This window comes from Primulina tabacum, chromosome 3 (genome assembly GCF_025594145.1).
Source record: "Primulina tabacum isolate GXHZ01 chromosome 3, ASM2559414v2, whole genome shotgun sequence".
Classification (NCBI taxonomy): domain Eukaryota; kingdom Viridiplantae; phylum Streptophyta; class Magnoliopsida; order Lamiales; family Gesneriaceae; genus Primulina; species Primulina tabacum.
The window spans coordinates 7999135-8012112 of NC_134552.1; the positions used below are offsets into that span (position 1 = coordinate 7999135).

The 12978-nt window shown below is 34.6% G+C and overlaps 1 protein-coding gene across 1 annotated transcript; it reads left to right on the forward strand.

Annotated features, from left to right (window-relative positions):
• The first annotated feature begins 672 nt into the window (after positions 1-672).
• Positions 673-11489, forward strand: LOC142539851 (uncharacterized). Its single transcript, XM_075645590.1, has 22 exons — positions 673-932; positions 1480-1811; positions 2545-2648; positions 3124-3192; positions 3853-3913; positions 4743-4882; positions 5393-5582; positions 5822-5883; positions 5996-6084; positions 6494-6566; positions 6646-6705; positions 6960-7106; positions 7203-7241; positions 7332-7369; positions 8263-8349; positions 8589-8754; positions 9768-9845; positions 10042-10175; positions 10348-10424; positions 10582-10651; positions 10794-10859; positions 11341-11489. The coding sequence occupies exons 2-22, from the start codon at positions 1585-1587 to the stop codon at positions 11473-11475; spliced, it is 2112 nt and encodes a 703-aa protein (XP_075501705.1). The 5' UTR covers positions 673-932; positions 1480-1584; the 3' UTR covers positions 11476-11489.
• The last annotated feature ends 1489 nt before the right edge of the window (positions 11490-12978 follow it).

Sequence of the window (12978 nt, forward strand, 5' to 3'; positions counted from 1 at the left end):
TTTATGATTGCATGTATACATGATTTATACTGAGAATGTAATTCTCACCGGAGTTATCCGGCTGTTGTCTTGTTTGTATGTGTGCATGACAACAGGTGGGATAGGATCAAGGTCAAGAAGAAAACGAGGCTGGACTAGATAGCGTGGAGATCCGGGCTTCGAAGCAACTTAGGATTCAGCACTGATAGATAGTTGAACCTAGTTAAATTCTTGTAGATAATACAAGATTTGTATATTTATGTTTAATATGTAATTTGAATTGAATTACATTACATTTCCGCTTTGTATTTTAAAAAAAATTTAGACCCTGTTTATTATAATTGTTTGAATTATTCTTAAAGACGATTAAGGAATGAATTAACGCCGGGTCCCCACAAAATTCATTCAAAATAGATAATTTTACTGGATTCCATCCATAAAATGCAAATTAAAATAGTAGATTTTTTTTAAATTAAAATTGTAGCTTCTAAAAACCCCTTAAAAGGATATATATATTTTTTTTTAAAAAAAAGGCCTTGAAAGGAATTTTAATAAATCAATCACTTCGTATTAAATAAAATAAATCAATCAATGAATAATAATTTTTAACTGTTATTTCGATTTTCATTTAAAAAAAAAAACACTGCATTTATGAAAGTATTAACAATATACATTCACCAGGGGAAAAAAACAAACAAATACAGAATATAAAGAAATAGAAGAACAAAAGCCTGCAAGACAAGCCCTCCAGATTCTAGTAATTTAATTTGTTTGATTGATGGTCAATGCATTGCGATTTTCTTCACAAAAAGAAAACAAAAAGCCTCGTTTTGTTGTCCAGAAATCAAGAATTTCGGTATTAATTTATAGGAATCAATAAATATTTTTTTTATATGGAAATCGATCATGAGGAGTATCAATTGAGATGACAACTTCGAGGCCACGAAGACGATGTAATATTTTCACATTTTACTTCTTTTATTTTTACATTTTTTTATTATTTGTGTTAGCTTGCTTGTAACCAATCTATCAGTTCTTGTTACGAGTTTAATTAGGAAATTTGATTGAGCGCTCCATTTTTTAGTGAACTTGAATTGGATTAAGTATTTAGTTTGACGATAAATTGCTCGTTTCCTCTTTCTTGAGTCCTGTCAATTATTTATTTTCAATGTCCAATTATGATAATTGAATTGTTTCATGGCATTCTTGTCGTTGGCACCATCTTCGGTCCATCCTAATGTTAAGAAAAAATTGTTTCTTGCAATAGTATTTTGAATATTTGTCATTTATTTTTTTGGGCTAGTGGTGATTTGCTTGTGTTTGGCTCAATCAAAGGCTTGTAGAGAAAAGTTTATCCTTTTTAAGAATATAAAAAAAATGCAATTGCGTAGTTTTTCAATCCAGAATCTAATGCCCAGTTATAGTACTGGGTTAACTTACTGAAGAGTGAGCATTTTTTAGGTGTGAGTTGATATATTTTACTGAATTTGTGATCTGTAGGCTCGTGGGATTTGCGTATGTGGCGATACGGGTATAGCCACTTCTTCAAGGGATAAAACCGTTCGTTTCTGGACACCGGATGGGTCAAATAAGCGTGAGTTCATCATGTCAAAAATATTGTTAGGCCATACTAGTTTTGTTGGCCCTTTGGCTTGGATCTCACCAAATGAGGAGTTTCCGGAGGGCAGGATTGTATCAGGAGGAATGGATACTCTTGTACTGGTGTGGAATTTGGCCAATGGGGAGAAATTTGAGACTCTTAAGGTTCATAAATTGCAAGTCACTGGAATTGCATTGGATGGGCAAGATATTGTCTCAACGTCAGTTGATTGGTACGTCATATCTCTATTCTCTATGAACGGTTTTTGTTTATAGTTGGATGATCTATAAATACGAGAAGTCTTTATCTTAACTCTGTATGAGCACTGTCATTATTTTATTTAATATTATGTCTCATCAAATTCAAGTTCTGGTTACACAAACCTCTAATGTGACGTTACTACCTCAAATTTCACTACTCCTATTAATTCTGTCCCTTTCTTATATTTTTCTGACATGAAAAAAGGTGGCTTCGAAGATGCTTTATGATGAAGGATGGATAATCTGGCCTGTAAAAAAAATACTTTTTAAGCCTGCTTGTGAACAATTATGTTACCTCATCTGTGCAGACCAAGTCATACAGACGATTGTACTTTTTCAGATTATCAATTGATACTGTGCTCGAATGATTGTGATGTGATTAATTTGACCAATAAATGTCATAATTCAAAATGCATGCGCATTGATGGTTAGTTGTGACTGGTACTCAATTGTTAGTCACTAAATATCCCTATTGTCAGATTATATGCTGGTGATCAGTATGGCCGTTGATTTGTCATGATATTTGTTCTATCTCAGTTCTGAAATACTTCTGTTTATAGTTTCTATTGAAACTAGTGCTCCTAACTTGGACCATTCAACTTTTTATTGTTTACGGAGACAAGAATATATCCTATTTCTGATGCTCACAGATAAAATGTGTTTCTCATTTTCTGATTTTTCTCTTTTGTGATGGCTTCAACTTAGTACGTTGAGCCGCTGGAGGAGGGGTAAACAGGTTGAGGTTTGGGAAGCTCACAAGGCACCAATTCAGGCAGTTATTAAGTTGCCTTCAGGGGAGCTTGTAACAGGTGTATGCTGTAATTCAAACTTTTTGCCTTAATTTTTAGTTCATCATTGTCTAATCTCCAGTTCCAAATATATCCTTTTCATGTTTCATTAAGAATTTAAATTTTCTTCAAATTGATGTACTTACCCCTTTGGCCTGATCATAATAAAAATTTGTTGAAATCTTTTGGTGGTTTGAAGACTCTGTGAATAAACAATTACTGGGTTTTCTCCGTGAGATTTTCTCAGGGTTCTTCATTCCATGCAAGTGCTATGAAGAACACGAAAGTGTCCATATTTTGACTTATATTAAAACATCCATTATCTGTATTCTGGATTTAGCTTGGAAGTATAGAATGGTGAAAATCTAGCTTTAGAATCACGAAAATGTCTCGTTCAGTCTAAGAGCAAAAGAATTAAAATATGGCTACAAATTTGAGGATCAGCTACGGATATTGTTCAATAAATTAAATTTCAATTACTTCTGCTTTAATCCAGGTTCAAGTTATATGACCTTGAAGCGTTGGAAAGAAAAGTCTTGTACACATACCTTTCTTGGACATACAGGTCTTTCTTTTTCCCTCGTTTACTATCTATAACTTTTCGCTCCTCTTTTTGTACATGCTCCCAAAAAATTGATGCTCTAACACGGGCATCTTATACTTTGGATGTGAATGTAAGTTGATGACCATGGGTAGATATGCCTTTGTCTTCTTCTACACTTGTTCCACAGTTTAGGTGGACAATGGTTTTCTTAATTCTTTTTATTTCATGAATCGACTGCATGTGAATCTCTTTTATCCAGTTTTTTTCACAGATGAGAACATTTGCTTTTCTTTATTCCTTTTTATATAGTGGTTATTTCGGGAATTGGCAGCATGTTAATCTGCTTTATGTAGTTTTTTCGCAGATGTAAACAAGGAGTTAATCATTGTTTAAATTCATATTCCATTATAATTTATATGGACTACATGGATTTACCTAATTGAAGGGATTAACCCATGAAGACATAACATGATTCACATTTAATTTTAGTTGTGTTGTTCTCGGTGCCTAGAAGCCTATCATACACGCTAGCAAATATTTGGATGTAGTTAAAGAAAACAAACAAGCTTTAGCTTCTCCTTAGGGAATGTATCCTACATAATATAAGTTATATAACTGTGTGCGGATTCACTAGCTGTATTCAATCTTCTGACGTGAATACTAAAATTTGGTGTTTTGCAGATACGGTTAGAGGATTAGCTGTTATGCCAGGTTTAGGAATCCTTTCGGCATCTCATGATGGGTGAGATTTTACTTTCTTTTGGTGTTAGGCATGTCCTCCACTTTAAGTTACAGCTAAGTGATGTGCTTGCTATTAAATATGTGTGTAAGATTGTCTCAAGTTTAGTTTTGTGATAATTGTGAATGATGAATCTTTTTTTTTACATTTGAAATCATTGCACTTGAACATCTAATATTTCTCGTCTCTGATATATATTTTTTAATAGTAATGAATTTGTAAATTACTTAATTTCTTTTATCGCTCATTGTCAAGCCAACTATTGATGAAACCCCTTCCACAAGAAGGTTTTGTACTGAGAAATTGGGCCTACATAGATAGGTTAATCACGTGTGCTTCTATAGGTGTATGCACTTTTACGCACTCATGTAGCTTAAAATACAGAATATAGCAAGTTCATAGTTGCGTGAGCACAAACAATTCAAGTCAAGCCTGATGTCTAGTTTGAACCGTGCACTTTGAGCTCAAGCATGATAAGCCTGGTCATTTTATGCTTGAGAAGGACTTGGCCTCAACACTGTTCTTTAACTCAAAATCGAGTTCTTGTTTGAGCAAAATTGAAGAAGGAGAATTTGATGGAGTGTCGTGTTACTCCAGGAATCACTTGAGGCCCATTGTAGATTGTTCTCTATTTATGTAGAATAATGAGTGAAGAAGAATATGTTTACACTATCTCAATAGATGAAAAGAAAACACAAGTATATGTGTGATTGAAGCTTTCTGGACCAAAGAGGCATATGCTCCTTGGTGTTTTGTTTTGATTCTCCCTTTTGATGTGGAAATTAAATTTTCTCGACTTTTTTGCTATCTAAATTCTTGTTGTTCATTGCAGTTCCATCAGGCTATGGGCACTTAGTGGAGAACATCTGATGGAGATGGTTGGTCACACATCTATAGTCTATTCTGTTGATGCTCATGCTTCTGGGCTTATAGTCAGTGGTAGCGAGGATTGCTCAGCAAAGTTATGGAAAGGTTACCTCCTCTTGTCATTTATCGAGACCACATTTAAATATTTGTTGGATTTGACTTTCTTTTTTCTAATGATTCTTGAGCATTTGAGATTATTTGCCAATTTCTTTGCAGTCATTGTACCTGGTTAAATCAACCAGGGTTTTGTTCATAATCCTTTAGAAAATATAATTTATAGCAACAATCAAATTTCAAATTCTCTGACTGATCAAATATTAGCTTATATGTGTATTACTTCTCCAGGGAGGACATGTAAATAATTCTTTAGTAATGAATAGTGAAAATTTTTGGTGACCAAAATTTCTCTCCTATGTACTGTTTTTGTGACAAAGAAAATTTCATGAACTGGATTGAGCTTTGTTGGTTGCAGCTATATTAATGGAAGCATCTAAGTTCTGAAGCTCCCTTAGGCATCATATTCTACAACACAATTATGATTTTTATTCTGTTTTGAAAGATCTAATGCAGTTATCTGAAGTTGTTTGTTTCTACATGAAAACCATGTTAGTGCAGATGGTGTTTGCGTCCAAAGCATTGGGCATCCTGGTTGTGTTTGGGATGCCAAGTTCTTGGAAAATGGCGATGTTGTGACAGCTTGTTCTGATGGCATTGTTCGTATATGGACTTCTGATCATGATAAGTTTGCTGATACTGTGGAACTTGATTCAATTGCTAGTCAAGTCTCTCAGTACAAGCTCAGTAGGTAATGGACCACGTCTTCTTGTTAATTTTCTTGAGCTCATTGTTCTGTTTATTTTTAAGTTGGATAACTGGAAGTTGATTGTCGTGACTGATAACTATTAAACACTGGGGTAGTCATGTTTCAAGATCATCATTATGGATGATACATAGATTTTCGTTGAAAGATGCTATTTTTTAGCTTCTCATTGGTTTAGGTGCCCTTTTATTTTGGTTTTCAGATAATCTTTTATTGTGCATCAGGAAAAGAGTTGGGGGACTGAAATTACAAGATCTGCCTGGACGTGATGCATTAAAAATTCCAGGTATGAGTTGCGAAGTAACTTTCTTCTCGTCAATTTGTCGGCTAGTTTAGCAACAACTAGAAAGTTTCAGACATATTAAACATGCTGACTGTTTCAATTCTGTGATTATCAGGAAATAGTGATGGGCAGACAAAGGTCGTTCGAGAAGGAGACAATGGTGTGGCTTATGCGTGGAATATGAGTGAGCAGAGGTGGGATAAGGTATGAGTCAAGCACATTCATGCCCTTGCTCATTACTCCCCTGGTTCACTACAAGAAAAACCTGTTCCTCTTTAATTTACCTCTTTAGATGGTTGGACACCACACCCATGTGCCCTTTGTTTTGCCTTTGCCCTGGGACCATCATTTTGTAATGTTTTATTTCCTTTCTTGAAGTTTATTTTATAAAAATAATTGTTGATGTCTTCTTGATTGTTTATACATCATTACCGAATCTCGGCATCTAGGCACTTTGTGACCAAGATTTGTATGATTAGTCGACCTGAATTTACTTTTTCACTTGGCATCTCAGTAAAGTTCTGTTCAAATTATGTAATTACGTGTACAATCCAGCTTTTGTCTAGTTTATCTCTGATTGTTCGTTTTTAAAGTTCAGTTTTGTTATATCTAGATTGGTGAAGTGGTTGATGGACCTGGTGATAATACGAACTGCCCTCTGCTTGATGGAATTCAATACGATTATGGTTAGCCTTTTCTTTCTTAATTCACCTTTTCATGTGTGTGTTCCATTTGACTTCCAGTGACATTTTGAACTATCTTCAGTATTCGATGTCGACATTGGAGATGGTGGCCCTACGCGCAAATTGCCATACAATCGTGCAGGTATTTTTCTATTTTCATGGAAGTCTTTTGAGAACTGTACGAGCCACTTTTTAGCTCCATTTCATTAAAATCATGCTCGTAGCCTCGTACAGGTGTATCTGAGTATAATACAAGATTAATCATTCTTGCACTTATTATGACTTGATTGTTCCTTCTGATGATTTTCTTCCATTAGGAAATATAATTTACCAAATATATTGCCTTGCACCATTAGCCTGTCTTTCACGCTGTTGTAAGCAATGACCGACTTACAGATGATCCATATGCTGCGGCTGATAAGTGGCTTCTCAAGGAAGATTTACCTCTTTCTTTCCGGCAGCAAATTGTGGAGTTTATTCTGCAAAATACAGCGCAAAAGGATTTTATCCTTGATCCATCTTTTCGAGACCCTTACACTGGCTGTGAGTTAAACATTCATCAATTCACGACTATCCAGAACTTAGTTTTTTACATGCCCACTTAGTTATACGTTTTCCCTTCTCATTTTAATACTTCAGCCAGTGCTTATATACCAGGAGCACCATCTAAAGTGTCAGGTAACTTTCATTGTCGACTTTGCTTTCTATTTTTCATGAACTGTATTTTTATTTATAGAGAAATTGTGATTATTGCTTGAATAATTGCAGATGTTTTATCAAGGCCTTCTTACAAGCACATTCCGAAAGTAATTTTCTAGCATCTACGCCTTGATTTTGTGGTTGAATTTTCTGCTCTTGGCTTCCATGTATGTTTCTTCATTAATATGTTACCTCTTAGTCCTATTTATGTAGCAGACTAATCTTCACTTCTTTTTTATGATAACGGAAGACTCAGTTTGTTGCCAAGATCTTTTTGTGCTATATTCGTGCAAACACAGTGAGCCACTTAATGAGATCATAAATGTTGATTCGATGGCATCAGAAGGGTGTTAATCTTTTTTTTTTTACCCGATGGATGATATTATCTTGATGGGTATTATATGGGAATTGATGGTGTACTGTAACTTGGTAGAAAATGTGTAATAAAAAGATGAATAGATGAATGTTAATTTTGGTTGATCAAGAACTACATGTAAAGAGAAAGAGAGACACATAGAACTAGAACACCCATAATTCCTATTTTTTTCTTATCTTCAGTCTCTATTATTTAGAGCGAAGCCAACATTGTATGTTGCTCTCTTTGAGGTGTTCCTTATGATAGTGGTTTTGTTACTGTGCTGCGGAATTCTCACCCGCACATAATATGTAATCTTTAATTATTCTAATGAAAATAGTTTCCTATCAAAAAAAAAAATTTAGGACTTGGGAATTTGGCCATTAAGGATGGGCCAACTCAGGGTTCCCCATCTCTACCTATTCTGAGCTGTTTTGTTTTTATTTTTCTCTGAACATGTATCGTGTGCTACACACATGACAGAAAATTCTCTCATTGATGTATAATAGTTGTTGAACACTATAGTTTAGAGATTATACTGCTGGTTCTTTTCTCTATTATGCTGTACAATATAAATGTCACTTGCCTTTCTAGTATTGAAGTTTTAACAAATTAATCGAGGACAAAAGTTATTCTGTCATCCAGAAAGGAATGCTTGTATTTGACACTGCTCAGTTTGATGGAATCCTCAAAAAAATGTCGGAGTTTAACAATACAATGCTGTCTGACCCGGTAAAATGCTTTCTCTCTGTTTTATTCGATTTTGGATATTTATTTATCCTTGTAATAATGATATTTGTAAAATAGTCATATTTTCCTTTTTATTAAATTATTTATGTTCACTGAGATTAGAAATGTTGTACAACCCATTATTTTTCTTACTCGTTAAATGTTGGTGGTGAAAACATTTTGTTCTGTTGGTTCTATGCAAATTTTTGCATGACTTGTATCTGTGTCACTCTTTTCTGAAGGTGAGTATACATTTGAAACTGAATGAGGGTGATCTCCCGCGATTGAATGCCATTGTTAAAATTTTGAAGGACACCTCACACTATCACAGCAGTAGATTTGCAGATGTTGACATTGCGTTATTGCTGAAGTTGTTGAAGACATGGCCACTTGACATGCTATTTCCCGGTAACTGTAGTTAGATTTTAATTATAATCGTTTTCACTTGCACATGCAATTATCTTTCCTTTTGTGTTAGTATATTAGTCGAATTGTGCAAGGAAAATTTCTGAAATAGATAAATAGAAACCTGATGATTTGTAGATTTCCTGGATAGTCTAGTATAACATAGGAATCGCTGAGGAGTGAGGAAACACTATGATTAATTGTAGCTTCGTGGCGCTTTTTATGCCATTTATGTCAGGTCTCGTATCCTTATAAGATTGAGACAGAGAACCAGAATTAATTTATATCATACAGTTTTCTTTTAAGCAAAAAATTCATTGGCATAGAGTTTATTTACAGCATGGACACAATATTTTCTGTTGGCAGGGAATTGTTGATGTGAAAAATAAATTAACAGAAAACTTGAATTTTATTTGGCGGGGTTATAAACAATCTTCTATTTGTTTTGGTTTATCTAATGCTTATTTTCAGTTATCCACATCTTTTTTTATCCAACAAGCCTATAAATTGGCTTATTATCACATCTAAAGGACAGATTTCGTTTTTCTCTCTCTACTTTCTCTGCCCTCGTGGCTCGTAAGTTATAGCCACCTTATTGCACCATTTATGTCGCCGTTCTCTATCGTTTACTCCTCTTTTCCTCCCCTGTTCTACTGCTCCATTCTCTCCTTCTAATTCTACATCAATTTAACTTATGAAATTTTAAGGATATTGTTTTATCTTGACCTCAGGCATTTAAAATCACAACCATCATCTATCACGTTAGCACTTTTTTACTTGATGAAAATACTGCTGTCACTTCTACTCTAATGTTGGTTAAAAAAAAAAGGTATTTATGGATTACAAGTTTAGCTACATTGATATCTTTATATAGTTCGCAGAATCTTCTCTTACAAATCATTAATTATATATCCACCGGTTCGATTGGCTGTGATGGAACTTGGAAGTGACCCTACTTGAACTACTCAGATCCAACGTTGTGGTGTTTTGGTAACTTTCCCTTATGTTGCTTGCAGCCATTGATGTTGCGAGGATGATTGTGCTGCATCCTGATGGAGCGACTAAGATTATCCAGCAATCAAAGGATGGCAATGGTACCTAATTAGATCTCCTTCCAACATTTTTTTGTTTGTTTTCATAACCTTGATTGTTCAGTGAACAAGTTTTTACTGTGATACTTGGAGAAAGATGGCTGTGTCTTGTCTCTTGATTTGGATATTCATTTTGTTTTTTTATGTTGCGGCCCATGAATTTACTGTAAACTGATATTGAATACTCATCTATCCTCAGATGTTATTGTCGAATTGATCAAGAAGGTTACTTCAAGTCCACTCCCCTCAACTTTACTGACCAGCCTTCGTGCAGTGACTAATCTTTTCAAAAGTTCATGTTATCATGGATGGTTACAAATACATCGAGCAGAGGTTAGTTTCTCTGGATATATGTGGCAAATGCCGTAAAAAATATATGATAAAAGTTTAACGGGATCTTGTGTTTTAAATGTTATAACAGTATACCATTATTATATTCTAGCCTATTATTTATTCTTGGTTGGTTAGTCTAATCGAATACTTCTTCATTATATTTATTTTGTAGATTCTTGATGCTTTCTCAAGTTGTTGGTTGTCTGCTAACAAGAACGTGCAATTATCTTATGCAACATTGTTACTCAAGTAGTTGACTGGGGATGACTGATGTTTGTCAAGTTATTAGCCCTATGATTACCATAAAAAAAAATTTATCCTAGATCTTTTATTTGTCTTTTCCTTAAACAATGGCTTTATTCATTTGTTTCCCTGGTCGTTATTTGCATTTTTTTGCCCTCTTCAGCTTTTCTGTTCTTTTGATTGAGATGAAGGATGAGGTAGGGCAGTCTCAAGTTCTGCCTGCTGCGTTGGAGGTATAATTTTGTAGACAATGTTTTTTAAAGAATAAAAGATGGACACCCTTTTCCTCTCAAGGGTGACGTCAATATATCATCGAACTGATGGTGTTAAATTATTAATAATTCACCTGTGATTTCTACCTTTTATCTCCTGAAGATGGCAGAAGAGGAAACTGTTGATTCTGATTCAAGATTCCGGGCTTTGGTGGCCATTGGCTCACTGGTATGATATCTAACACTGCAGCACTTCCCATAAATGGCAATACCATTATAAAGTCATGCTTTCCATGTCTTAAAAAGGCAATTCCCTTGCACTCATTATAATATTTTGATGCGTGGACAAAGTTTTCTGTCAAGGACTTAGCCCCAAGTTTGATATGTATTATAATGCGCCTAAGTCTTGAAGTAACCCTTGTATGCAGGTAATTTGTTCTGGTATATATCCCCGGCATTGAATTTGTTATGGCATCTCAAAAAATTTCACTTTAATATGGCTTCTTAAAATATGTTTAGATAGACAACTTGCTGATGTAATATACTTGGTTAATGGACCTACAATGATGTTGATAAATATATGGCAACATTGACCGACATTGAAATACATAGTTTGCAATGGCAATTGTACTATAATACTTGTATCATTAATCATTTGTTTGGCTTCCAAATTTTTCATTATTATGATACATTATTTCTTATTTTTCTAGATACTTGAAGGCTTAGTGAAAAAAGTGGCATTGGATTTTGATGTTCTCGGTGTTGCCAGAGCTGCAAAAGTTTCTAAAGAAACTAAGATAGCTGAGGTTGGAGCTGACATAGAACTGGTGGTAAGACAGGGTTGAATCTGAGTTTCCTGGACCCTGGTAAAACCAATTGGCCCGCTTCAGCAAATTTTCTTCAGTTCAATGTGGAAGACGAAATGGGTCATTGAAAAGTTGTTCATTTGCGTAGTTTCAAGGTTTTATTTTGTTTCCAGAATGACACCAAAAGCGAGACACTTGAAAAAATGTACACACCCGGAAATGTGTAGGCCATATTTAGTAATATTTTTTGACATGCTTTTGCATCAGGAAATATATCAGTTTTCTGTGAAAATCTCTTGCTTTGGGTTCTTTTGTGGGAAAAATTATAGAACACTGAAATAAGCTTCGCATCATCTTGAGTTTTTTCCCCATATTATTGGATTGGACGACCATGGAAAATGAAAGCAATGCGTTCATAATTTTTTTATTTTTTGTTTGAAACAAAAATTAGAATGTAAATACATTTTGGATTTGTGAAACTTTCATGTGATTTTCATCTGTTTTTCTTCAATATTTATAAGCTTCGTGTGGTCTACAATATTGGTTTTTAGTTGATGGAATACATTTATCAATTTTAAAATTCTGAATTTGAATTAAAAAATGAATAATAATAATCAATTTTTTTTTTTGAAGGTAAAAAGATCCATTAAGAAATCAAAGATAGATCATGTTCTATAGCATTCAACAACCAACTAGGAAAACCTCCTGGTACACAATCTAAATTAGACACCCAAATCAAAGCCTTGCGGGCTAAAAGATGAGTTACTCCATTGACAAATCTCTTCATATGGTGTATCGATAGGAAATTATGCTCCTGAATCATAAAATGAATCTTCAACGCTAAAACAACGACTGATCCCAATTCATCATCAGGTTTGGTTACTGCATGAACCGCCTGAAGAGAATCTGAAAAGATACAAACATTAGCAAAATGTTGAGCCACACAGAAATCCATTCCAACTCTTATAGCTTCTAATTCAGCAACCTTAATCGACCCCCGATTTCGTACCAATTTTGCCATGGCTCCTAAAAGAAGCCCATGAGAATCTCGAACAACAGCCCCAACACTGAATAGGTTTTTTGTCTCATCTCAACCTGCATCCACATCAAGCCTCACCTGACCAATGATCAGTCGCTTCCATAGACTGTCTGCAATAATCTGCGTTTGCATAGGCATCACTTTGCATGATGCACTTGCCACTCGAAAAGCACCCAACAAAGAAAAGGCCCATCCCACATCGATTGCAACTGGTAAGAGCTTAGGAGCATGTAGAAGTTTACATAAATCACTCCAGATAGCCCAAGACACTATGGCAAACACTTCAAACTCTTCCTTACCACAAAATTTTAATAATAGTAAGCCACAATCAATAAAGGAACAATCCTTGAGTTTGCACAAATAACTCCAAAAAATTGTCTTTTTCCAAATTTTTTTTACAAAAGAACAAATAATAGACAATGGCTAGTCGATGCATAATTAAATCTGCATAAAAGACACCTACCATCAGTTGGTACATGGTGTGATTGCAAGTTCGTAAGTAA

What these genes read in the sequence shown, in the direction of transcription:
- LOC142539851 (XM_075645590.1), top strand. Translation starts at nt 1,585, where the DNA reads ATGTCAAAAATATTGTTAGGCCATACTAGTTTTGTTGGCCCTTTGGCT. An exon ending in TGGAATTCAATACGATTATG is followed by an intron (nt 6,567 to 6,645) that starts GTTAGCCTTTTC and finishes AACTATCTTCAG; the next exon opens with TATTCGATGTCGACATTGGA. An exon ending in ACTTGACATGCTATTTCCCG is followed by an intron (nt 8,755 to 9,767) that starts GTAACTGTAGTT and finishes TGTTGCTTGCAG; the next exon opens with CCATTGATGTTGCGAGGATG.